Genomic DNA, 26,620 nt, shown 5'->3' on the forward strand with positions numbered 1-26,620 from the left:
ACATTTATATACTCGTCATACTTAACATGCACGGTAGCAATGCTGTAAGCAAAAAAAAAAAGACATTCAAAAAATTTCATGCTTACAAGATAAATCTTAACTTGAAAGCCTATAGTAGTGGTCATATTTCGGAATCCAAGCAAGCCAAGCAATTGTTTCAGACTTTTTTGGTAAAAAGGTTTATGTAAAATTCATTTATCAGTGACAATGTGACAGAAAAAGATTAGTCATAGACTGATAGACATAACCCACTGAGATAAGATATTGATAGTTCTATAAATATATTTTCTGCATGTATCTACCGAAAAAACATAGCTAGTCATAATCTGGGACTAGAGCGATCATCCTACATGTGGGGGTTATAGTAAATTAAAACACATTCAACCATAAATTATACATTTATACGAAAATTTTGCATTATAAATACAAAAATCACTAATTATGAATGAGATAATAATCTTAAGTATGAATGTATCACTTTTATCTACACATTAAATAAAAAATGTACGCTCAACTAATTTTTTGAAAATTTAAAAAGTTTTGAAACATTTTACATTAAACTGTCTAACGATATACTATGTCACTAGGGAAGGAGTTTTTTTTTTGTGTCAATTTTAGTCCTTTTTGGCTGTAACCAATCGCTAAAAGTTGTTTCCTCCGCTCCTCTTACAACGTCCACCACATAAACTCCTAGGCTAACGTGCACAAGACCCACGATCCCAAAGTCTTCATAACTATCATGCGCGCGCTTTCTTAATCGTTAGCTAAACAGCATTATCATTCTCGGACTCTCCTCTTGGACACCCCACACCCAAGCTCTCGAGTTCGTTGACGGAGAAACCTCTCTGTTTTATTCGACAAAAGCTCGTGCGTAGTTTCATCTGTAAGGTTACTCTCTCTCTTTCCAGATCCTATATGACTTGTCGGAACATTCTTGTCTTGTCTGTGTTCCAAGTAAAAACGGAATCGACCATTTTGTCTCTTGGGTTTTGTTGAATTTTGATTTTTCAATGTTAAAGTTTGAATCTTTGTGGTAGTAAGTTAATACCATTTATTGATGTGTTCTCCTTAGATGCCTGAGTCTTACCAGAACACTGTCTGACAAGTTGAGTTCTCTTTGCATATGGTTTTTGTCCAAAGTATGCATTTTGATCTTTAGGATAACATTTTCAGTTATGGGATGTTAAGTTGTTATGATTGCTTCAATCTTCTGGTAATTATTTAATGAAATGATTTGATTTTGATATTATAGAAGGACTTGCCTATTACTTGTGTCTATGAGACTAGTGCCACGGTGGTTCTTGAACATCATTAGAAAGATTGTGCCTTTACCTTTAAAAGTTGATAGTCACAAACTCATAAATGTAATCGCTTTGATTTCAATATATATAGCTAAGCTTTTGAAATCTTGTGTGTTTCCAGGACAAGAATGGAGGAAGCCTCGTCTAGTAGAACTGAGGAGGAGCAAGCAATAGAAGGGATGCTAACAAAGCTAGAGATGGAATCAGCTTATACTAGTGAAAAACTGCTCAACTTGCATGTTCTTCTTATGCACCTTTTGGCTTGGGATAATGATCTTGAAAGGGTGGGAACACTTGATTCTTCTTCTGCAGCTTCCTTTGAGAAAGCTCTGACGTTTGATCTGTTATGCGGTATATTGGAGTCTGAGTTAAAGGAGGTGGAAGACGTTTTGGATGAGCTGGAAGCCCAAATAGTTGACACTTCTTATAAGTTATCTACTTGCAAACACCCAAACTATCTCTTCTTGGAAGGCAAGTTGAGTGAATCTGCAGAATCCTTGAAGCAATCTAGGGGACAAGTCTCGGAGATCTCTTTGCAATTAGCCCAGCTCCGACGAACACTTCACTATATAAGAAATGGCACAAGTAAGCATTGATTATAATCTCTCCGTTCCATAATAAGTTTGTTTAAGGTTTCTGCACACATATTAAAAAAAACTAGTAATTTTCTTTTGTTTTATTCCTATTTAATATATTATTTTGTTTGATTTTTGTTAATTAGTATATTAAATATAAGAGTCAAAGCTGAAATTTTAATTAATATGTGCATTATGAAACAAATTAGAAGAGTTCAAACAACACTTAATATGAAACGGAGGGAGTAATACCGTTGTGTTGAAGTGTTTTGTGCATTGAATCTCTTAGCTTCTGGTTATCATTGACAAAACATTTTTTCAGGTGAAAATGAGGAGTCAGGAAGTGGTCAAGATTTAAGGCAGAAGTATGCGGTGAGACCATCGGATTTAAGGCATAAAAATGCTCTGAGGATGCTGGAGAAGTCACTGGCTAGAGAGTTAGAGCTTGAGAAGAAGCTAATGGAGTTCCAGCAAAACGAAGAGGAGCTGAAGCTCAAGCTACACTACACAGAGGAGGTATCTTCTCGGATGGAAGAAGCATCAGAGTTTATATGGGGACAGTTTCTAGAGGCAGATAACGCTTCAGAGGTGCTTATGGGTATCTCAAAGGAGCTTGTTGGCCGTCTTCAGGTTATCCAGTTTAGTCAGAATGGTTCAGCGCAACGAGAGTCAGAGCTTAAGGCTAAGCTTGAAGATCTCAGTTTACAGCTCGAAGGGAAAGATCTTTTGGTGCAAAAGCTTGAGGGAATCATTGCAGAGAATCGAGAGATGGTTTCAGAAGTGCTCGCTTTAAGGGAGCAAGTGAAGTCAGCTGAAGAGAAGCTTGAAAAGACCGAGATTGAGCTGAGAAGTGTCAGTGTCTCTAAACAAGAAGTTCTGTTGCATCTTGCTGAGATGGAGAATGCGAATGAGTCCATCAAAGAAAGCCTTTTCGAGGCTGAAAGCAGAGCTGAGAGTGGAGAAGCTAGGGTTAAAGAGGTAGATGCTGCAGATCTTGAACTTACCGAGGAGCTAAATTTTCTCAAAGATGCTGATGATAAAAAGACAAAGAAAGTGAGCTCACTGGAGAAGCAGCTCAGGGAATTAGAAGTTCAATTGCAAATCTCCAAGGTATCATCAGAAGCAAGTCAAGAACAGCAGAACATGTTATATTCAGCGATATGGGATATGGAGACTTTGATAGAAGATTTGAAATCTAAAGCCTCAAAAGCTGAGAGTAGAACGGAGACGGCTGAGGAGCAATGCGTTGTGCTTTCTACAACGAACTCTGTACTTAACAAAGAAGTGACCCTTTTGAGGCAAAGAACCAAATCCTTGGAAGCATCATTGGAACTAGCTAACGATGAGAAGGAGAAAAATGCACAAGAAATAACTGTGAGGAACAAGATTTTGATGGATATGGTGATGCAGCTATCCAGTGAAAGGGAACGTATACAAGAACAGGTACTTTTTAGTTATGTGCATATTTATTTTCTATGTACATGCAAAGGTCTCACACAAGAGCCAACCAACCATTAATCTCTTTTTTTTGGCTAAGGAAAATGAAAAGCTGAGAGTGAATCAATGCTCAATGGGAAGTAAATATGAAAGAAATGGAACTTATGCTGTGGACAAAGAGTTACCTTTTAACAGAAATGGTGGTGGAATAGAGGCATTTGCTGAAAGTCTGCAGGCAGGTATTCATCATAAGAAAAAAACGCGGTACTCTTTAGTATTCAGAAATATAGATCATTGACTCTCTCTTGTACTAATCTTATTTGCTCTCTTTGAACAGGAGGATGAGAGAGCAAAGAAAGAACCAGAGGATCACTCTGCGCCTGAAAAGAGTAGCATGAACACTGAGATCAGAAGAGGAAGCAACTTGAGACGCATACTAGTTTTGGCCTTAGCTTTTGTGCTTTCTTTCATTCTTTGCTTTGGCGTTTGTTACTAGAAAAAAAAAATTAGTTTGAAAAATTCAGTTTCTCTTGGAAAAATATCATTAGCCATTTGTATATTTGGTTGTAAATGATCAATGTTACAAAATCTGTAATCAAAAAGTATCTGACTCAATTTGGTAAAACTTTATTAACAAAATATTTGTTGCTGTTTTACTTTCTTCTATATAATAAGAAGACAGTTTGATATCTCTCCCTCATCACTTACACAATCAACAACATAAAGAAGAAAATATCTTGAGACTGCAATTAGTAATGGAGAGAATGTCTCTTAAGCTTGTCTTCCTGTTCTCTCTCACAGTCATAGTCTTTTGTATGCTTCTTTTTTCCTATAAGATTATGATCAGTTCTTTATATAATATTTGTATTTGTTTTGTATTGATCATTGAAGTTCTTGGTGTGTGTTTGTGAAGGTTCGTCTCTAGGTGATGCAAGAGAGATGGTGAAGGAAGAAGTGAACTGCTTGCCACCAGTAGCACCTATAATGGACTCTTATGAGACTAATGCCTCTTGCCGTAGAGACAACGAATGCATCAAGTACTGTCCTAAAGGCTGCAAGATTGTTAACTGTAATTTTGGAACCTGTTTCTGTGAGTGCTAAGAGATTTGAAACCAAAATAATTTCTACTTTTTAAGACATAAAGGAGCAAGAGATATTCAAGTATAGATAAAAATGTTGCAGTCAGTTTATTTTTCTTCTTGAAAACACATCTCTGCAGATAGTATTCAATACAACTGGAATTTGAAATAATTGGGTACAAAAGGCCTGAAACAAGTCCCTTATATGTCTTCGTGTTCCAAATATTATTTCAATGCTAATACGGACACTCGCCGCTAATCTGGATCCACCTCGGTGGTGCCGTGATACACCGGGTTATTCAAAAAAAAAAATATATTATTTCAATGCTAACACGAGCCTCTGAGCAAGCTATGTCTCTTAAGAATCATATAAGAGCAAGAATCTTATAATGTGTACTAGTGTGCCTCAGAGTGAAAGTGAATGGCTTGTAGACACATTGTGTTATAAGTACTCCTTCTCTTGTATTTACTTTATGAAATGAATGAATCTCAAGATTCTAAACTGTTGTCTTATTTAGTTGTTACCCTCTACAAAAAGTGATTTTTTATAAAATGTTCGATCTCAAGTAGGAACAAAACATTGTGTAGTCAAAGTAGTAATCTGACTGAACTTGGTATGACCTTCACACAAAAGATTTGTTCCCTTTTTTGACAATGATTTTTCTCTCTTCATCACCACTTGTGAAAAAATAAAAAATAAACAAGAAAAAGATTCTGAGATTACAGTTAGTAATGGAGAAAACGTCTCTCAAGCTTGTCTTCTTGTTCTCCTCCCCCAGATGATAGCACTTTTTGTATGCTTCGTTTTTTGATTTTATATATTTTTGGTTTGGCTTTCAAACAAAATATTTATTTCCTATAATTTTCTTCTATAAAAGAAGACAACCCGATTTGTCACTTACAAAATCAAAAGAAGCAAACCAAAAAAAAAAAAGTGTTTTGAGGTTACAATAAGCAAATGGAGAAAACGTCTCTCAAGTTTGTCTTCTTCTTCACCATCTCAGTCATAGCAATTTGTATGCTTCTTCTATGATAAGTTTCTCTATGCTACAAAGTTCTTGATTTGATCTTGTTTTTAAAGTTTGTGGTGTGTGTTTGTGGTAAAGGTTCGTCTTTAGTTGGTGCAAGAGAGATGGCCAAGGAAGAAGTGAATTGCCTCTTTGGAAAATGTGCTGATGGAAAGAAGAACCGTGAAGCACCTATAATGGACAGTTACGAGACTGATGTGTCTTGCCGTAGAGACAATGAATGCATCAAGTACTGTCCTAAAGGCTTCAAGATTGTGAACTGCAACTTTGGGACTTGTTTCTGTGAGCGTTGAGAGATTGGAAACCACCAAAATATCTATAACTTAAGACGGATAAGAACAAGATATTGATGTGTATTGGTGTGAAAATGTTTCGTGTTTATGACAAACTGTTCTGTGTATTAGTTTGCCTTATGTTTTGAGGCTTCCTTTCGTGAGGCAAACTGTATAGTTCAGTTACATTAGATGTTGCTGATCATCCAATCATCTTCACCTGTTTCGTAAATACTAGCATGTCTTCTAAGCTTGTGATATTTTCTTTCTTTGAACACAAGGATGAGACAGCAAGAGAACCAGAGAACCATTCTTTGTCTGAAAATAATAGCCTGAACACTGAGATCAGGATGAGATAGCAAGCAACTAGAGACGCATACCGGGTGAATACTAAATTTCAATCTGTATGTCTGTGTGTTTGTGGATCATGTTCTGTTAGTGTTGAGAGATTCCAAACCATCATAACTTCTACCTTGTACAGCGGAGCAAATACACAAATTGAAAACAAATATTTTAGATTATTTAAATCGATTTAGTATATCCCCCTTGATAACCACTGCACCACTCAGTAACAATACAATTGAATTTTGATTCAGTCGAGTATTAAACATGCCTGCAGAAAGAAGTCCAATCTTCATGTTCCAAAATCTATTATGCAATTCTCAGATTTCAGCAGAGTTTGCTTATGTTTCTTTAAGTGCTAACAAGAGCTTCTGAGAAAGCTCCGTCTCTGCAGAGTTTTTGCGCACTCTTGTTAAGAACTTTCTAAGAGCGAGGATCAAGAGCAGAGGGCTCTCCAGATGAACAGCGTGACCAGCCTCTGGGATTTCAACCGTCTCAATGATATAGTTTTCGCTCTTCTTGCCTTCACTCATCTCAACGTACATCCTAGTAGCAATATTCTTGAATTTTACATCTTTCTCTCCGAAAACAAGCGACACATTTGTATTACAATCCGCCAACTCTTCCCACAATGACCTAAAAGGACATAACATTATGATTATCAAAGATGCGTTTGAATAAAGAAAGTTTCAAAGATGAACTTACGGCTGTCTCCCAGTGCTCAGATCTGAGAGGAGCTTTGCAACACTAAGGACATCGTCATGTATCAAGCGGCTTGCAACAATCTTTCTGAAATGGGGATGAGTTCTCAAACTGCTCAATGCAAAACTCAACTCATATGAGTAAATGAATCCAAGTCCAGCTAGTGAAACATCAAATACCAGAAAAAAAAAACAGTCACCTTTTCCACAAGCCTCCATTGTACCAGTTCTCCAGAAAGATTTCTAGTCCATGGTCAACCATCATTCGTGCTTTAGAATCATCTGTTGCACTTCGAACTTTCCTTGCCACTGGATCCTTGACCCCAGGGCTGCCTGATACCACAACAGCTCCTTCGATCTATTAGAAACATCACCCAAATTCCATTATACATATTATTATAACAATGTCGAATTTTCAGACAAAAGGGAACCCACCTTGTTGCTAAACCTTAAAGCCATGTACAGTGCTATTCTTGCTCCCATGGAATATCCAACTATGGTCACTTTTCCAGGAGTAATTTGCTCAATCAGCTTATACATTGCTTCCGCTATAATCTCCATTGAGAAAGTTGGGGTCTTCTGGGTCTCACTAGCATGACTTTGTACCGTTGAGCTTCCATGACCAGGAATATCAACTGAAATGCATCTTGCAGATCCTGAGATACCCTTCATGATGGGGATCCATTCTTCACCAGTTCCAAGAAACCCATGAAGAAACAACACTACACTTCCCTGAAAGATACATTACCGCAGAGTGAAGCTAGGAAGAAATTAACTAAAAACATCATGCTTATGTCTTTTTAGCTTCAGACATACAAAATCAAAAACACGGAAGAAACTTACTTCTATATTCGGTCCAACCTCGTGGATTTTTATAAAATGAGAGAAACCATCTACATCCACCCTCACTTCATACCTCCGCACAAGAGCTCCTTTACTGGTTCTAACAATAACATCGTTGTTTATCTTAACATCCTTTAGATTTTTGCCAGCGTCAGCAACAGATCCTTCGACAAATCCACTATACGGACTACGAGATATCCCTAGACTAGTCACCAATACGTCTTCATTAAGCCATTTGTAGGTACCAAGACCATGGGCTACAAGAGGGGCCATCCCTAGCTTTCTCTCTCTGAATGTTTTGACGTTTTCCATCTCCAGATACGATGCAAACAAAATATATGCTGATAAACCTAGGCCACTTTCGTATGCGGCACTTATAACAGCCATCTTTCCATGCTGCTGTGCCCAGCGAGCAATCAGTGCTGCATTCTCAAACCCTCCCACAACACTTGGTTTAATAACCTACAAATATCAAGTACGATAAAACGGAGTCATCACTAACTGATGTCCAGGAAAAAAATGAAATAAGGTAAAGACAATAGTTTAAGATGATAGAGCTATATATTGATAATCCTAACAGCATAAACTAAAACCAATGTACAAACCAATCAAAGAAGAGAGCCAAGATGTGATGATGAAAAAACTTAGTATGCAAGAAAGAATATATGTCTTAGCAATTTCAGCTCATGAAAAGGTTGTAAAAGAATGATCAGTGGCTTACAACAGCAACTACTCCAGGATGGGTATATTTGGCAAGTATGCGCAGAGGACATTCCTTGAAATCATCAAGTCTCTCATCAAGTGCCACTGGTAATCCACTTTCTTCACAAAACCTTATAAGATCATCTTTGTTCTGGACAGGTTCCTGAGATATACAAAAGTTTCCTCACTGAACTTATATTAGGAAAGAAAAAAAGTAAAATTTCCAAGTAATACTAACACAATCAGATTGCAATAATTTATACTGTACCAGACCTCAATATATTGTAGGTTGCATTTTTTCACCAACAAACCAAACGTTATAGCTTCTTCAAAAGTCCAGCGACAATTAGCATCTACACGGAGTTCAATTTGATCTCCAACGACTCTCCTTACTTCTTGCAGAACTAAGGCATCTTGAACGGAGTTCACCCGACGAGCAACCTGTCATTTTAGGCAGGTTTATCCTTCAGTCAGTTATCAGTAGCTTGAAAACCCGAAGGGTGGGAAAGTCAACTACCTCTATTCATGCATGAAAATACTATTACTAATCATCATTAAGAAAACAAATCCAGCTATCTTAATCTTGATGACTGAGTGTAATCTTGTTTATATGCTTAAACAACGTTGGCTTACTTTAAGTTTAATAGCACTGAACCCTTCTTCAACAAGTTTTCTAGCAACGTATGCGACCTCTGATGGAGTACCTTCAGAATCAAGAAGGGCACATATTGGAACAGAGTGTGGCTGAGCATAACCATTTTCTGCTTTCTGACAATGAAGTATCCCCAACAAACTAGAATCATGTCTTACTGCCATTGCATTCAGAAGAGCCATTTCCAGACCACATCTGACACTTGGAAAAATTGATGATGCCTGAAAAAGAAAATAAGTACATTGACAAGCCTTCAATTACTATTCACAGGAAACTATTCTCTTAATAAGAAGACTATGAAGATCAAGGATTTTTGCAACTAGCACGACTGAGAAAAGAATGAAGAAGTAGCATTGTATGATAGGAATTTTTTGCACCTAGCATTTGTATCTTGCTCAACAGAATCTGTTCATTTACTTTGAAATTTTCTCCTGATAGAAAGTAGCTGTACTAATGTACTAGTTTACTACTGGAAAACTAAGGCTATGGAAACTTACAGTGATTCCAAGTTCACTCCAAATCCAGGAAGAAAACGAGCCATTTAACAAAGGAAGCATGTGACTGATTTTAGCTCCTTTCATAAGGTGGAGAATCAACTGTAGCTGCCCCTCCACATCCATTAAGTTCTCCGTACTACTGTCCAAAGGTGCAACCTGCTCATGGAACATGATTCTCAGTGGCATATGAAAGTTTAATACACTATATTATTACCCTGGCAGTGGGACCTGGAAGAAGCACAAATGTAAAAATGTAATACTTAAGTGATGAAAAATAATAGAATAAAATAACCAACCTCTCCGCAGCCAATGCTTCCATCCTCCAAAGTTATGGAAAGTATGAAACCTTCTCGATGGAATTGAGAGGATTCACCAGAATATATGGTAGGTCTGTCACACAGTCCGACTCTGAAAAGAAGGTTTTTCTTAGAATAAGAAAAGAAAAGAGAGGTAATATTCAGATATTGTTTTGGACAATTCTTACCTGTACCGCGAATATTGTATTCCAGAGACTTGGAAAAGACGTGCATTGTCCATCATTGGATGAAGAACTGAACTGGCCGAGATAATGGCCAAGGAATTATTTGCAGCTTGGCGTGCAAAACTCTCCAAAGTACTGTGAACGAGTATTCAATGTCAACAAAAAACACAAGAAAGTATGGACATATACAACCTTAAAGAAAGCCCAACCAACCTATGAACCATTGCGTTAGCATCAATAGAGCTTTCAATCTCCACAATGCAATCCATCTCTTCCACGCCGGGTACCAATAGAGTTTCCTCAAGTTCCCTTTTTGTCCCAACGTGTACATACTTCACACTGCATGTTTACCAAGTTGGCTTAGTTATTTATTAGTTATTATAAACCATGAAGGAAAACCCTACATGATTAAGGATATCATAAATCATGGATAACCAACTCGACTGTAAACCACAGTGAACAAATTAAAGACCATCTAAGCTACCAATCTAAATTAAAAATTCCCACAATTTTTTCTCCAAAAGTACATCATGAAAACCAGAGCACATAAAAGAAAACACAGTAGAAAATGTTAAGTATGTTTCTTACCCATGTGCCAAACACAAGTTTTCAATGGAAATGTCATGTGATGTATAGAAATATTGATTCAACACGCTAGGCTCTGTTCTCTTTGCTATAGGAAGAAGTCGGAAGATTCCACCTCCACGATTGTTTATCACGAGAATTGTCATTGGTTTCCTCGCAATCCTATTAAGACAGATTAAGTTTTAGATATTAAATCGTCAAATTGACTTATAACCATGACATATCTTTAGTGTATAAAAACAACCAACAGTGCAATTAAAAGAACACAACAGAGTAAATAAGATACCTCTGTTTCAGAATCGCCAATCCATTTGTATCATGAAGGAAAGAGATGTCTCCCACCACACAGACAACCTGATATACGTTTGTTTGACTGATGAGAAAACTTAAAACTTCTGACATGGTAAACATACACATGAGTATATGGTTCTGTTTTTCTTCCACTTCGCACAAAGCTACAAGTTCCATTAGGGATTTCATGGCTAATGAACAGAAGAACCAGGAAAAAGGAACAATTCTTGGTGTATTTTAAGTGGAGGAAGAACCAAGAAGACTTTCCCCACAATATTTTCGCTGATATTGATCTGAATAGTCATTATAGCACGCACTAGAAATGTGACGCAAACAAAAAGAAAGCATAAGGAAATAATCTTACTCTCTTCTTGCACCCTACAGCAAAGCCAGTGGCGGAGCTGAGCAAGCCATCAATGCCACTAGCTCCTCTATTTCCAGTTACTTGTATCCATTGACATGGTAATTCTGCACTTAACATCAAGTCTACCACGTGCGAATAATTTCCCGAACTACATCCATACATATCCACATCCCTTATTGGCATACTATTACCGATGAAAAGAGCAGATTTAGATGTCAGTGCTTTGGAAAGCATATGTGCAACATAAGGTTCGGTCAGGGAGCACTCAGCAGATAATCGAAATGACATTTCTCGGGCAATCTGCATAAAATAAATGAACTATTAAACGCAGAACGGATTTAGATTTAACTTTTGTGGAATCTGCGGGGAAGCATATGTTTCCAATGTATTGAAAGCGGCCATGTTTGATTAAAAGGTTTGTCTGGAGGGCATACAGCGCCATCCAATGCATGTAAATGGCCATGCAATTTGCTTCTCCTCCATGGAAATCGAGATTTAAGCACGCAATCAGCAAACTGAACTATATTGCTTTGGACCCTGTGAGTGACCAAGTGTGATGGGTCATGTCGGCATGGATGCTTATCAACCAAAATGTATGCAAATGGAAAGCATTTCTCTAGCACCTGAGAAACTCTTTTGCTTGTTATCCGACTTCCAACCTATTCACGATTTCATATTACAAACTCAGTCAGTACACATCAATATATTTATCTACTCACTGAAATCTTGGTTTAAAGTCGCCATATGTTAAAAGAGAACCCTAATATGAGATGCAGATCTAGTCATGATTCAAATAGTTCCCACTTCCTAATAATTAATCGAAACTTCCTTCAAGGCGTTTAAATCCCCGACTAAAATTTTGAATGAAGTTCCACAAAAGCTGTTACAGTACCTTTATCCATCCATCTATCATCTTCGATACTTAGTCTAGAAGCATGAAGTAACGATTAAAGAATGATAAAATTTACCTGGATAACAACATCAAACTCAATCAAATTCCTAACAGAATCTGAAAGCAGGGCATGATCAAGATGATCAACAAAAACAGGGGTCCACTTCTCGAGAAAAGGCTTAGACAGCTTGCGCAGCCGGACACCAGACAACACATCTGCAACAACAGGCCACATCAGTTCTTTAGCCAACAGAAGAGAAGCCCAAATTTCATCCTCCGTATGGATTGCACCGATCAGGAGAAGACCCTTCTTAGCCTCTTTGATTACTTGTAAAACCTCAGTAATTTGGCCAGTTGTTTCACCACTGCTCTTGAGGCTTTGTACTTGAAAATATTTTGTGAATGGTTCAGCATTAGACATCCACATGTCTAATCCATTTAAGCAGTTGAGTGACCAATTTGTTGGACTACCGTCAAGTGGGTCTCTAAAAGCACAATTCAGATGTACTGGTCCACAAGGAGAACCTGTTGCCCAATGTAAAGCAGAGTCTACAGTAGTAAGGACCATCCGGACTGGTATATCATCAGTTGGAGGAGGAAGATTGAAGAAGAATCTGACAAACGAACCAAAATGGTTTATCTGTTACACAAGAAAAAAGGAACATAATAAATTTTAGGAATTAGAAACAAAACAACAAGTGTGTATTGTTTAGAAGAAATGTCATATCTTGACCTTACTTGATTTATAGCTTGATTTGCACCAACTCCCTGAAGTTCAGGAGGACGATCTGCAGTAAGTAGTAGCATAGGTAAGAAATCCTCACTGGCCTCAACCACCTATATTTGTAAAAAAATAATCGTAAAACAAATATCATATAAGAGATCGCAAATGTATTTGGCGAAGTAATGTCATACAACAAGAAATTTGGTGAAGCATAAATAAGTAAACTCTGACCGCTGGAAGAAGATTTGAAACGGCGGTTCCTGATGATGTTATAATAACTGCCGGTTTAAGGGATCCTTTAGCATACCCAATAGCGTGAAATGCAAGAGATCGTTCGTCAAAGCATGCAAGACACGTTGTAAGGGGGTGGTTGGCAGCAGCAATTGCAAGATGAGAGGATCTTGATCCAGGAGCTACACAAAAGTACTGTGGCAGTATGTTATGACAAAATACATCCAGATTTTGGATTCTATCAGATGGTTGAAAAGTTCAGCTCACCGTCAAACCAAGACGAGTGCATTCTTCAATTATAGCTGATGCCCATACAGCATTGATATTAGCCTGATCTTTCAAGGAGTAGCTCACTTTAGCCTCCTGATTCAGCTGATTGCAAAAAAAAAACAAAAACAAAGGAAAAGAAACTTTAAGTAACACCATCGAAGATTTGGGAAATTCCGGTTCATCCTAATTATTTTTGTTTTTTTAAAGTTGATGAGCTAAAAAAGCCACAAGGTACAAAAGTTAACAGCCAGTAGACAGTCCTTTCAGATCACTGTCCCAGTAGCATCTCTCTAACAGTCGTTGTGCAATAATCAATATGCTTTACAATTTGAGCTACATGTCCATTCTCCCAGGTACACTTTCTCTAACAACATGCATGCCGTGATTTTCTAATTTGAAGCTTAACATTACCATGAAGGCATGATTAACAGTCTTTATAAATAAAATATCACAAGTAAAACAAAACTGGCCAGATTTATATATCTACGTACCATGTTGTTTGAGAAAACAACGTCAGATGAAAGCTTGCAATGGAACTGGCGCGATGATTGAATATTTTTCTGCAACAAAAGCTGGCAAGTCAAACCGTATAGAATCCATATGGACAGAAGAGAAGAAATTCCAACGGACAAGCTACAAGGACAATAAATAAATTCTGAATTACAGGGACGAAAATTACCAGGGTAAAGAAGATACCAGTTCCTTGGCGTCACCCTGATCTCTCCCAGAAAATGTTACAAACCCCATATGCTCCTGCAAAATAAACATGAGAATGAGAGGCATGAGAAGGAAACTAAGTTTACATGTTTAGTTCAGACATAAAAAGTTGTAAGTATTAATTCAGACATAAGAATGGGCCAAGCGCGTAAAACAATATCATAAGAAACTTCGTCATTTTTGCCTGAGAGTCACCTAAATAAGATTGAAATAGACAACAGATAGCTAAACTTTTAATATCAAGTGACGTTTAAGCGGCTCTCTAAGTAAAAGTATGTACCATCTCAATTGGATGAATCTCATTTACAGCCAACTTTGCAAGAGAACTTTTTAGATGTTTGAACCAATGATCCTCTAAACTGGGGCAGACATGACAAGAAACCTGCATGAAAAATGAAGCAAGATTAACGTGAAAACAGGACACAGAAGAAACAGTCATATTCAAGAAATCTGGAATGAGAACCAATCACAATAAGTAAAAATATTAACTTTCCATTTGATTGAAAGTTTTGTATCCTTGTTTAGTGTCCTAAAGGATATTAGCATGGTGCTAACGTCCAAACAGAAAACGTCGGAACATCAACATACCTGAAAAATTGATTTCTCATATGAACTAATTGCTTGCTCAAAACTGTAGGATAGAGAATCATTCCATGCCAGTGTAACTGCTAATATGGAGACCTCCCCGCGTTCATCTAACTCGATCTGTCAAAATGTCGATAATCAGACCAATGTACAATGTAAGAACGCTTGCTACAAGCATTTCATCAATCAACGGGAGATGGAAAAAAAAAACAAGTAAAGAGACGCAACTCAAGAGTTTGATAATAAAGTCGATGCCACCTCACCTGAGGAACGAAGAAGTAAGAAGAGCCATCCTTGCTATATACACTAGAGTTTCCAGTGAAATCAATATCTGGAAAACCATAGGCCGTCACCATAGCTGATTCATCTGAGAGGAATCTGCAGAAGCTAGTTAGCTTTAACTACTTGAAGTAAACAAACAAAGTACGAAAAAAAAAACAAAAAAAGCCTACGTTTTGATGGTGCTATGTCCCTTGGAGCGATGAAGGAAAGAGAGTGCGTCCCCAATACCAAAAACCCCTTGAGGTTCCTTTACATAGAGCGACTTACAAGAAGGGTCCAGAGTATCCTTGGAGAGGAAAAACACAGGAAATACACCGGAAGACACAGGTTGAGTGCAGAACCAGAACAAAGCCTTTGCTCTCGGAGGCACAGCCACCTATACAATACACATAAAGCTTGTTTTAACAGGTGCAACAAGATAATGTTGAAAAACGAATAAACGCGCTAAGTAAGGGCATCTCCAACCAATCTCGCGTTCTAAAACCATAAACGGATCATGCTTGACTAATGCTACCGTGTCAGACAAGATTCAAGGCATTATCAACAAAACAATAGAACATTTCTGCATTCATAAAATCAAGAAAGGAGTTTCCGGTACTACTTGAAATCGCAAGACGCCACTAGAAGACTTTGGAGGATTAGTCTTGAGTTCTTCCACAGCTTCCACGAGTCTCTCGAGTCCAATCTCAAGAGTCAAAGCAGGAGGCAACGTACGAGTCACACACGCTTGTACCGTTAACTCATCGTCCTCATCCACATCGTCTCTACTCAGAATCAATCCATCGAATTGAGATCCTTGAGCGACCTAGAGCAACAACAACAAAAAAACCTCCGAATCAGTTAGAATTACACAAAATCTCTCATAACAACGAAAACGAACCTCGATGACGTTTCGAGAAAGCGGAAGAGGCTTGGAGAAGGAGGAGGAGAAGCGTTGTGTTCGTCGTGCGAAGGAGTATCTGGAAGTGTAGCGAGGAGGAATCAGAGAAGGTAGAAAGGGAGGATTGGAGAGGAGAAAGGAGTGGCATGGAGATGGCATTATTTTTTCTCTTCGCACTGTGAGTGAAGGATTGTGTGGAATCGCAGTGGATAAGGCGCACAGAAGTTTATATAATAATGATTGTTTTGGGTTTCTAAAAATCAGGTCGATTTACGATTTTATCCAGTAAACCGAGAGTAAACCGAGAGTAAACCGAAGCCCCGCAAGAACAAAACATTGTGGACTCTCGTGGCCGTGGGGAAGGAGGGGGGGAGGAATTGAACTCGATTTGTGGTATAATCAAATAGATAATACTGTATTTTATTAATTTTTAAGATTTTTCAAAATATATATTTGATCGATTAAATAGGTGGATGCCTGCAATTTTGCAGGTTTGAATATTTTGTAACAATATATTTATTATAATTTGGCAAATTAAAATAGATTTTTATCATCAAAAAAACTGAATATATGTTTTCTGTTAAATATTTTCTAAGAAAAACGTTTTTTTTAAATGAATATGACTATTTTAAACATTTGTTGATATTTTGTATTAAAATTTTGTAAAATTAATTATATATAATATTCATAATTCAGTTTCTAATAAAATTACTTAAGTTTTGAAGGTATATAGTTTTAAAATTTTTTATTTTAAATAATTTGTAGCTAAAGTTGTATGTTTTTAATAAGATTAAAAGTTAAAACAATAGAATTGTTACACATTCTCTACATATTTATATCCAATTACATAGGAATATAAAACTACTATATAAATTCTATAAATTACTTATGAAATATATTATATAGTTTATAAATACTTGATTACTAAAAATGATTTTATGAGCATTGTATATCTTTTATAAAAATCACATATTTAATTACCATAAATTATTTTATGCAATATATTTAGATCGTTTGGATATTAATACAAATTGATTCTAGAACTGATTTTCTTACTCATAAATTAAATAAAAATAGAAAATCCATTAACAAATCAAATTATAATAATTTTTCTTAAATTCATAGACACCTAAGCAAAAATCAATTAAGTGAGTTCACATTTAATATAATTAAATTTCAAAATAAATTTTATAAATTAATATATAAGCTTGTATAAATGATTTACAACATTTTATGTAGATCAACATTAGTACTATTTCTATAATTTCAAAAATTAGTTACCATAAATCATTATTTGTAATATTATGTAGATTATATTTTTTTGGTGCAAATGTTGAAATATGTAGATTATTTGGCAAGTAATATTAATTAATTATAGACTTACTTTTTTATAGATCTAAATCAAATAAATAAAAATTAAAAATCATCGACCAATCAAATTATAACAATTTTTTTAAAATTCGCATATGATCGACACATAAGCAAAAATCACTTAAGTGACTTCTCAATTAATATATAGTAGGATAATCAGATATGTCATATTAATTAATGAAATAGTAAAGTATGACTATTGTTCGGTAAAATTATTTTGTACTTTTCTTTTTAATAGAGAAGATTAATAAATCTTGAAAAAATCATAAAAATTGATTGAGTTATTTATGCTAATAAATTATAATTACTTTTTCGGTTATCTATTTTGGAAAAACTTTATATTGAAATTTGAATAACATAAAATATTATAAGAATAAATGACATATCAATAGTGATTCGAAGATCGTATAAATAAAGTCAACGTATGGGAATTAGTCACGTGATAATTACAGAATCATAATAAATAAATTTTCAGAATCTTCAGAAAGTAATTGTACTAGTTGCCGTATAGAATGAGTGACCGTGAAAAACTTATAAACCGTGAACGTTCGACGGTAGCAGATCTAGAAGTTTTGTTAACTACAGATGCAAAAAAAAAAATATATATATATATATATATATATATATGTATGTATTTTTCAAAATGAATATACTGAAATTTTTTAATGAAATAAAATTATATTAATTTTTATAAATAGAAAATACAGTTAAATATAATAATCAGGTGTATGTATCATCTTCCTCTTAGAAAATTAGTTATTTAACCTTTTTCTACTATTTTTGCTTTCTATATTTCTAAATCCATACACTAATTAATATATGAACTGAACTGGAAGAAAATTTATAACCCATATGTATATATATTGTGTGCGTGTGTTTGGTTAATAAACTAATACAGATGGTTTGGTAAAGATATTAAAATGTGGTTATAACCCATTATAAAATAATATTCCAAATTTTGATTTTAGAAACAATGGGGGCGTAGAGATGGTAATCTAAGCTTTGTTCTGCGGGTTTGGTTCAAGAGGGCCCATTGCAAGAATGGGATTAGTAAATAGTAACACCATTTGTGGCTGTTTAGTAGAGGGATTAGTGGACTTATCTGTCACGAGAATGAGTTTAATGCGGATGAATCTTAGATGAACATGCGAGACATTAGAATATTCATTTCTCTCTTCTGTCTGCACACCGAAAAGAAGATTAAAGGGCTGACTGGTTTTCCCGTTACCACCCGCAAACGCAGCTTTTGCGGTTTATAGCGGTTATTGGCGTTTCGAAACAATCACAGAAAACGCTACAAATCGCTTCAAACCGCTCCGAACCTCTTAAAATCAAAAGCTGGTTCCAGCAAGCGTTTGCGGTTGCGGGCGGTTGCGGGAGGGTAATTTTTTTTTAAAAAAAAACAGAATAAATAAAAATAATACTAAAAATATCCAATAAAAATTTTAAATTGAAATAATAGAAATTTTAAAATGTATTCATATTATATTTCAATTTATATTATAAAAATTTTAAAACTAAAATATTTTCTATAAATTTTTAAGATTTAGTAATATGATTTTATAAATATAAATTTTATATTTATCATATTATTATGATTTTTAATATTTTTATAATTACATAAAATGTAAATATTGTTAAATTATTATTTAGCAGATGTTGCGTTTGGTAGTTTACCAGTCATAAGAGTCTCGCAAACGCAACAATTTCTAATAGCTGTACCAGTCGTACAAATCTTTAGAAAACACTTAAAACCGCAACCATCCGCACCCGCAAACTCCCACAACCGCAACCGCAACCGCTGCGGTTACACCAGTCAGGCCCTAAATCAGTGGCTACTATTGGCGGATGCATCATTTTTGGCTCATTTCTTCTTCTTCGATCCACTACAAACACAACCCATCTGGTCTTGGATCAATTGATCGAACTTTAATTCTACTATTGAATTATTCTATTTTGAAGTAAACATAAAATGAAAAATGGAAATACTGTAATTTAAGCATATATCAAGATCAAATACTAGGATTAGAAAATTAAATTATAATACTGATGATATTATTTTTGCTTTGGAAATACTATCCACTTATTGTTGTTTCTCTCAAACAGATATAATCATTTAACACTTATCTATTAATGCATGCATTACTAATTTAAAAAAATAAAGATAATATTGTTTACGCTCTCAAAATTTTAAATTGATTATTAAATAATTTTATATATGACATAATTATTCATCAAAATATACATACCCGTTATTGTGCTAATTCAAAAAAAAAACATTTATGTATTATAAATATTTTTTAATTATTTTATACATTTTATTTATTATTATTAAATAAATATTTGAAATCACTTTTTTCTTTTTGGCTATATAAGATTAAGATTTTTCTTTAATTTCTTTAATTAATATTTAATTATAAAATTTATGCTTCTTAGTTTTTACCTTTCATAAATTAAAATATATTTTTCGGATAGCAACATTATATATATTATCTTTCTTAATTTTAAAATGCATAAAAATATACTATTTTGGATAATAACACAATAAATATATAATAAGATTTTTTAAAAAATATTTTTTGGATAATTTTATTATATCTCGTTTTAATGAATTATTTAATAAATTTAAAATAATTTTTATGTTAATTCAAATTATCTTAATCTTATTCAATTATCTAACCTCGTATATTTGAACTTCGTTATTAATTTTGGCTACTTAAATTTATAACTAATAAATAAATATAATTATTTATTAAGAAAGGGTAAAAACGATTTTAACCGCTTTAACTTTTAGCATGAGAGTTTAAAATTTAAAAACCACTTCGTAAATAATAGTATAGATCGATTATTGAAATATTTTGTATCATAAAAATAGCCATTAAGAAGAAAAAATGGCTGAAATATTATTTATTAAATGATTTAAAGACACATATACTATTGGGTTAGTTAGTCTTACGAAAAGTTAGTGGGAGTAGAATTTATGTAGAGTTAGTTGATTCTATGGGTTCTAAAAATTTATTAAATTTATAAATACTTCTACATAATTTTCACATTTAAAAAATTTAACAAAATCTTCTAGTATAATGATTACTAAAATCTAGAGGATACAAGATTTTTGAAGATTTGTTTCGTGAATAAAACTTTTTAGAATTTAAGTCTCAATAACAGATTTGATGAAATCATAAATCATTAAAAGCAAAATTTTGAATAACAATGGATTTTATAAGTAATAAACAATCATAAAACCAATAACATAATATCTAACAATAAAATTTCAGAATTATAACAGTTATTACCAATTCACATCCCACTAACACCTCTAAAATTAAGGTTTAATTTTTGGAGGTTGGGATTTACTGTCTGGGCTTAGACTTTAGTGTGTAGGGGAGTTAGTAGAAGTATAATAGGGCTGTTCAATATGGCAAAACTGAATCGTACCGAACCGAACCGAATCGAAATAGACAATGTGGTTTGGATTTGGTATATACCATACAAACCGAATGGATGTAATTTTCTAAAAACCGTAGGATTTGGATATGGTTTGGTATATAACCGATAAAACCGATAAAACCGAATAAAATCGATCAAAAATAGAAACATGTAAATATGTATATATTTTATAACGACATATGAAAATCATAAGTTAATTTGTTTGCTAATAACTATTACCATATTTTTACAGTAATAAAGAAGTCATGATTTGTAAAATATTTGAAGTATAATTAAATAACAATTCATCGCAACCGATGCTTCTTATTTTTAGTCTTCTTTTTGATATTTTTGCTTTATTTTAGCATTGACTAAATTGAAATAAAGATTATAAATTTGATGGATAATAATTAGTAGAAATTCTTCACAATTTTTTTTAATCTATAAATGAACAGAGATTCGTATTCAATCGAAGAAACATGAATTTGATGAACGCTAAATATGGAAGAATAGAAAAACTTTCTTTAGTGCTTCGTGCTTCTGTTTTGTTTTTAGTTTTTTTTTACTTTTATTCAAAATTTTGAGTTTTGATTTTAATTCTAGATTTGATTATTTTATTAGATGGTATAAGCGTTTTTTATTTTTTTGTTCTTTTATTTAAACATATAATATTTTTTAATAAATGACTGTGTTGACATCATGACTCTAAAATTCATATAATATGATCACAAAATAAAAAATTATGTTTTTTTGGTATAAAACCGAATAAACCGAAAACCGACAGTATATAAACCAAACCGAACCGAAGTAAATATGGATTTAGAATGGTACTTGTATTTTACTAACCAAAATACCGAAAAACCGAAAAAAACCGAACCGAAACCGAACCGATATCCGGATTGAACACCCCTAAATATAATTTATATAGAATTGGTTGATTTTAATAGTTCTAAAGATTTATTAAATTTTAAAAGACTTCTACAATAGAAATTCATATTTAAAATGTTTATCAGAATCTTCTAGTATAATAAAAGTTTAGAGGATGTATGCAAGATTTTTAATTTTTGTTAATAAAATTATTTAAATTCAAGTCATAATAATTGTAAATTTGATGAAATCACAAGATCATTAAAAACAAACTTTTTAATAGTAATGGATTTAATAAGTAATTAAACAATCATAAAACCAATAACATAAGATTTTAATATGTTAGAACTCATTGACTAATGAAAATGGAACTTTATAATTTTAACAATTATTACAAATTCACATTCCACTACCGCCACTTTTAGAATAAAATTTTTAAATAAATATTATAAAATATTATTTAAATTAAGTATGTTATTCATTAAAGGTGTATTATTTTTAATATGTTTATTTAAAATAAATATATTATTCATTAAAGTTATATTAGTTTCTGATATTTAATGAAATTTATTATGATAATTTTATGAGCTATTTTAAGAGATTTTGCTATATATTTATTACTAGGTGTTTTGCCCGCACATGCGGGCATAAATTTCTTATAAATAATTATTAGTTTATGTCTTATTAATCTAAAACCAACATAATAAATTATTATTTATGTTTTTAAATAGTTAAATCAAACATCAAAATATTTATATATGTCAAATACTTTTAATCAAAATATATACTTATTATTGTGTTAAGTTTTTTTAAAATACTCATATCTTAGATATAGTTTAGAAAATATATTTATATTTTTTGGTTGACTAATATTTAATAATAAATTGTTTTGTATCTTAATTTTTTTTTTTAACTTTTATAATAAAAATATTATTTTCAGATAAGCACAAAAAAGAATATATATAGAAGAATTATCTTTTTTTGATAATTCTAAAATATTATTTTGTAATCAGTTATTTAATATAGCATATAACATATAAACTTTATATCATTAAAATAAATTAGTGAATAGTTAGAAACTAATAATAAATTAGTATAACCTATCTAAAAGTCTAAAACTTAATAAAAATATGACAAATAAAAAAAGCTAATATAACATATAAATTTAATATTAATAAAATAAAATTCGTTTTTATTTATATAGAATATTCATCAAGACTATTATTTTAAATTAATGATTTAGTGACTCAGCTCAAAACAAATAATACATCAATGATAATTAGCTTAAACTTAATAAAAATAAGCAAAATTAGCTAAAATCATGGAGAACATGACAAATAAGCAAAATCACTTCATAAATAATAGTATAGATAGATAGATTCCCCTTTAATTAAAGAAATCATTTGATTATTTTGTAGGTCTGGTTACAAAATATTTTGTACTCGCTGATCTCCATTAAAAAGATGAAAAAAAAAGATGAAAACAAACCGACTACGAGACGATCAAAAGGTCCAAAATATGATCGCTCTCTACATTAGAAACCTATCTCACCAATCATCTTTCTCAAATTGGAATTTTCTTCCCGAAGTTTCTTGTTCTCTTCAACAACATTCTCGTTGCCCTCATTGGCTCGGCTTAGCTCATCGATCAGACATCTATTCTCGTTAATGAGGTGAACAAGCATGGACCACAGCTCGTTCAGGTGTCGCCTTTTTCGCATACGCGATCTCCGAGCTGACTCGCGATTCGAAACCTTCCTTCTTTGCTTCTTCTCATCATCATCTGCACTCCGGTTAGACTCGTCTGACGTGGCAGACAAGTTTACAAGTGGAACTTGGTTATTAAAGAACTGTTGATTGGGGTTTGCGCCCGGAAGGTTATAGACAAAACCATCCATGTTAGAGAAAAATATTTGTGTTCGCTCGTGACTTAATTATGATGGTAGTTGGTACTAATGTGATGTCTAGTTGGGTTCTTATAGACGGATAAATTGTGGTTAGTGACCTCACACTGATAACTACTAGACCACGAGGCCTATTTTTGTATATAATATATATCCCATTGGTTGTGTTAAAGTTTCATCACTCACGCAATAATGTTATTGTAAATCAAATTGTAGATCTTAGTCATTTATATGTCTATCGAATTTAGAAACTGATTTGATTGTTGCCATTTGAATAGTTTTAAGAGAATATATGCACTTGAATAGTAAAGGATAGAACGAAGTTTAAGACAAGTTCTAATCATGATGAGTAACAAAGAACTGAAAGTAGAGGTAACTAAAGGAACTATTACGGGACAATAAAAGTTCAACTTTTTAAATTATTGCAAGGAAGAAAGTGTGAGAGGCAGCAACTCGTAAACGCACCACCATGTTACTTATTGAGGAACCTTCCTACCGTATCTACTTTTTAAGAGCATATTTTAATCCAATGGTTTTTTAAAAAAAATTGCGAGTACTAGTGTAGCATAAAGTGACTTTATTCCCAATACCTGATTATAGTGTTAGATAGTTGACAACTAAGATTTTACAAGACATTTGTTATCATCGATGAGGTGAACAAGCATTGACCACAATGTAACGCCCCAACCGTATTCGTCAATGGATCATCACCCGGATCATTATTTGTTAGTTGGCTAGTGCATTATTTGGGAGATTTGAAAAACTTGTTACTGGTTCCGTAATCACTATGTTTCATGTGCTTTGTCTTTATTCACACACAATACTGAAAATGACTTCTCAAGTGACCGACCCTAGATTTCTCAACTCAAGCAAAGTTAATTCTTAAATGCTTTTTAGATGTAAAACGAAAAAGATAAATTCACTTCAGATGATATATAATCATGTAACTTCTTTTAATCATCTTCAGATAGACCATCACAACAACACAGCTTGCCTAGTTGTTGCCCATTGTCCCAACCAACTCGCGGCTCAATACCATCCTGCTCTGCTTCCGCTCATCAGACGGGGCATGCAAGTTTGCAAGTGGAACTCGATAATCCAAGGTTCTGAAATTAAACAATGATTTAGAGTTTGCACACGGAAAGTTATATAGATAAAACAAATTACAAGGAGAAAATTAGTTATGTGTTCTTTGTGGCTTGGTATTGATGAGATGCATTATAATTCATAGATGAATAATGAAATGAGGATAGTGGGTGACCTTAATAACTAATTCACGAGGCTTAACTGATGTACACCACAAATCTTATGGTCCGAGATATATAGGTATATATATAGAAAATTTTGTTACTATTAATTGCGGTGCAATTTATAAATGTTCAAAACATTAATATAATACTCCTAATTTAGTTGTGACAAAGCCTCATCAACCACGCGATCATCTCAGATCAAATTGTATTCCTAGCCATTTTATATATAGGTCGAATTTAATAATAAACTTTTTTTTGTAACTTATATTTAATAATAAACTTGATTGTTGTAATCTGAATAGATTTAAGAACATATACACTGTATAAATAAATCATATCTTTTTATTTGCAAAATCTGTGGATGAGAACATTTATAAATAAATTGATTCACATATTGTGTGTTGTTTCTTTAAATAATATAAACTTTGCAAAAAGAAAATCATATGCTTTTACCTGATAGAAAATTTTCTTTTCATATCACAGCGAAGAAATGGATCACTTGTTTTTATCTCATTTTGCCAATTTTGCTATAAATTTAATATATCTGGCAAATAAGTCACCAGAAAATAGTACCGATGTGCATCGATCTTGCTTTCCAATGAGAAGGAAAACATAATACGAAGAACAAACTAAGTATTAGCCGCGAGCTTAATGAGCTTGATGAGTCATTAAGCACTTAAAAGTAGATGAATGAAGGGGACCATTACCCAAGACAAGTAAAAGTATTGTTAATTAGCATTACTCCAAGAAGAAACGTAAGAGGCAGCAACTCGTAGACGCACCCAATGGTTATTGAAATTTGTGGGTAATAATGTACTCCCTCCGTTTCATATTATATGTCGTTCTAACCTTATGCACACAGATTAAGAAAACATTTAATTTTACATATTTCCAAAATAAAAACACTATTACCAATATACCTAACCATGTATCAACCAATAGAAAAATTGAAAAGAGAATATTGTCAATAAATTTTGCATTGAAAACCGAAAACGACATTTATTTTGAAACAAAAAATTTCTTCTAGAACGACATATAATTTGAAACGGAGGGAGTAGCATAAAGTGACTTTCTTCTAGAGCTTTTAGTGTTAAATAGTTGACAAATGAGAGATTTTACAAGAAACTTTAATTCGTGATGCCTAATTGCGATAGTTGTGATCGAATGAAGTAAGCTATCTTTTCCATTATATTTGATCAATATGGTCTTAATGAATGTTTTATAATACTAATAGAGAAAGATAGTAAGTTTAATTGCGGTAGTTGTGGTCTAGTGAGCTAAGCTATCTTTTCCATTATATTTGATTAAGTTATATATGAATATTTTATAATATTAATAGAGAAAACAGTGAGTTTAATTTGTGATGCCTAATTGCGATAGTTGTGATCGAATGAGCTAAGCTACTTTCCATCATATTTGAATAATCTAATGAATGTTTTATAATTAAAATATTTATAATTAAAATAGAGCAAGACTTGTTTAACATCAAAAATTAAGTTTAGAACAAAAAAAAATAAGTTTAGTTCGTGATGCCTAATTGCGATAACTGTAGTCTGTAGTCGAATGAGCTAATCTATCTTTTCCATTATGTTAGATTAATATAATGAATGTTTTATAATATTAATAGAGAAAATAGTAAGCAACACTAGTTTAATCATTATCAATACATCGAGTTTACAATCCATACTTGCATGTAAGCATCTAGCACAACCATTCAATTACCCGAATTTAGTGAGATACTTGAGGAATCGGATTGGTTAAATTGCAGCTGGCGTGAGCTATCTTGTTTTGTTAGGAACTAATAAAAATGTTTCTCTGACCCATATACAATATAAGAACGCTTGCTACATCATTTCATCAACCAACCGAAGATAGAAAACAAGTAAAGCTACCAAAAAGGAAGGTTATATGATAATCCACAACCCAACCGTTTCTAGAATTTTTATAAGCAAAATAATTCTAGTGAGAGCATAGCGAAACAAATATAAAGAGAATGGACTAGAAACGGACCTAGTTTCAAGCTTATTCGTATAGGTCTCCACTAACAAGGACACAGTAATACGGAGAAC

General features: G+C 33.2%; 5 protein-coding genes across 8 annotated transcripts; 3 read left to right on the top strand and 2 right to left on the bottom strand.

Moving 5' to 3' along the window:
* The first annotated feature begins 648 nt into the window (after positions 1–648).
* LOC108825076 (WPP domain-interacting tail-anchored protein 2) lies at positions 649–3,967 on the top strand. 2 transcript variants are annotated; one of them, XM_056996043.1, is made up of 5 exons: positions 649–883; positions 1,423–1,886; positions 2,199–3,319; positions 3,414–3,548; positions 3,651–3,967. In XM_056996043.1, exons 2-5 carry the CDS (start codon positions 1,430–1,432, stop codon positions 3,807–3,809), a joined length of 1,872 nt encoding a protein of 623 aa, XP_056852023.1. In that variant the 5' UTR covers positions 649–883; positions 1,423–1,429; the 3' UTR covers positions 3,810–3,967. The 2 variants fall into 2 exon arrangements, with proteins under 2 accessions (XP_056852023.1, XP_056852029.1); XM_056996049.1 differs by having other exon boundaries at positions 651–883; positions 3,414–3,552; positions 3,651–3,789.
* Positions 3,968–4,055: 88 nt separating this feature from the next.
* Positions 4,056–4,414, top strand: LOC108832227 (putative defensin-like protein 263). The gene is made up of 2 exons (XM_018605723.2): positions 4,056–4,126; positions 4,227–4,414. The coding sequence occupies exons 1-2, from the start codon at positions 4,069–4,071 to the stop codon at positions 4,412–4,414; spliced, it is 246 nt and encodes an 81-aa protein (XP_018461225.2). The 5' UTR covers positions 4,056–4,068.
* Positions 4,415–5,283: 869 nt separating this feature from the next.
* LOC108841435 (putative defensin-like protein 263) lies at positions 5,284–6,208 on the top strand. The gene is made up of 2 exons (XM_018614193.2): positions 5,284–5,408; positions 5,499–6,208. Exons 1-2 carry the CDS (start codon positions 5,351–5,353, stop codon positions 5,711–5,713), a joined length of 273 nt encoding a protein of 90 aa, XP_018469695.1. The 5' UTR covers positions 5,284–5,350; the 3' UTR covers positions 5,714–6,208.
* On the bottom strand, positions 6,191–15,934 carry LOC108842359 (protein PHYLLO, chloroplastic). 3 transcript variants are annotated; one of them, XM_018615241.2, is made up of 28 exons: positions 15,732–15,934; positions 15,453–15,656; positions 15,022–15,227; positions 14,833–14,947; positions 14,573–14,689; positions 14,265–14,366; positions 13,964–14,020; positions 13,759–13,827; positions 13,265–13,369; positions 12,998–13,192; positions 12,781–12,879; positions 12,119–12,682; positions 11,585–11,809; positions 11,151–11,450; positions 10,782–10,849; positions 10,499–10,657; positions 10,124–10,249; positions 9,914–10,045; positions 9,726–9,837; positions 9,430–9,585; positions 8,914–9,153; positions 8,554–8,721; positions 8,300–8,443; positions 7,579–8,040; positions 7,171–7,467; positions 6,936–7,093; positions 6,740–6,847; positions 6,191–6,670 (listed from the first exon to the last, which is right to left on the bottom strand). In XM_018615241.2, the coding sequence occupies exons 1-28, from the start codon at positions 15,888–15,890 to the stop codon at positions 6,376–6,378; spliced, it is 5,142 nt and encodes a 1,713-aa protein (XP_018470743.1). In that variant the 5' UTR covers positions 15,891–15,934; the 3' UTR covers positions 6,191–6,375. The 3 variants fall into 3 exon arrangements, with proteins under 3 accessions (XP_018470743.1, XP_018470745.1, XP_018470746.1); XM_018615243.2 differs by lacking the exons at positions 15,453–15,656; positions 15,732–15,934 and having other exon boundaries at positions 14,833–14,936; positions 15,022–15,162; XM_018615244.2 differs by lacking the exons at positions 14,265–14,366; positions 14,573–14,689; positions 14,833–14,947; ... (1 more) ...; positions 15,453–15,656; positions 15,732–15,934 and having other exon boundaries at positions 13,947–14,018.
* A 6,854-nt stretch (positions 15,935–22,788) lies between these two features.
* On the bottom strand, positions 22,789–23,375 carry LOC108842361 (basic leucine zipper 8). The gene has a single exon (XM_018615245.2). It carries the CDS (start codon positions 23,293–23,295, stop codon positions 22,933–22,935), a length of 363 nt encoding a protein of 120 aa, XP_018470747.1. The 5' UTR covers positions 23,296–23,375; the 3' UTR covers positions 22,789–22,932.
* Positions 23,376–26,620: the final 3,245 nt, after the last annotated feature.

This window comes from Raphanus sativus, chromosome 2, assembly GCF_000801105.2.
Source record: "Raphanus sativus cultivar WK10039 chromosome 2, ASM80110v3, whole genome shotgun sequence".
Taxonomy (NCBI): domain Eukaryota; kingdom Viridiplantae; phylum Streptophyta; class Magnoliopsida; order Brassicales; family Brassicaceae; genus Raphanus; species Raphanus sativus.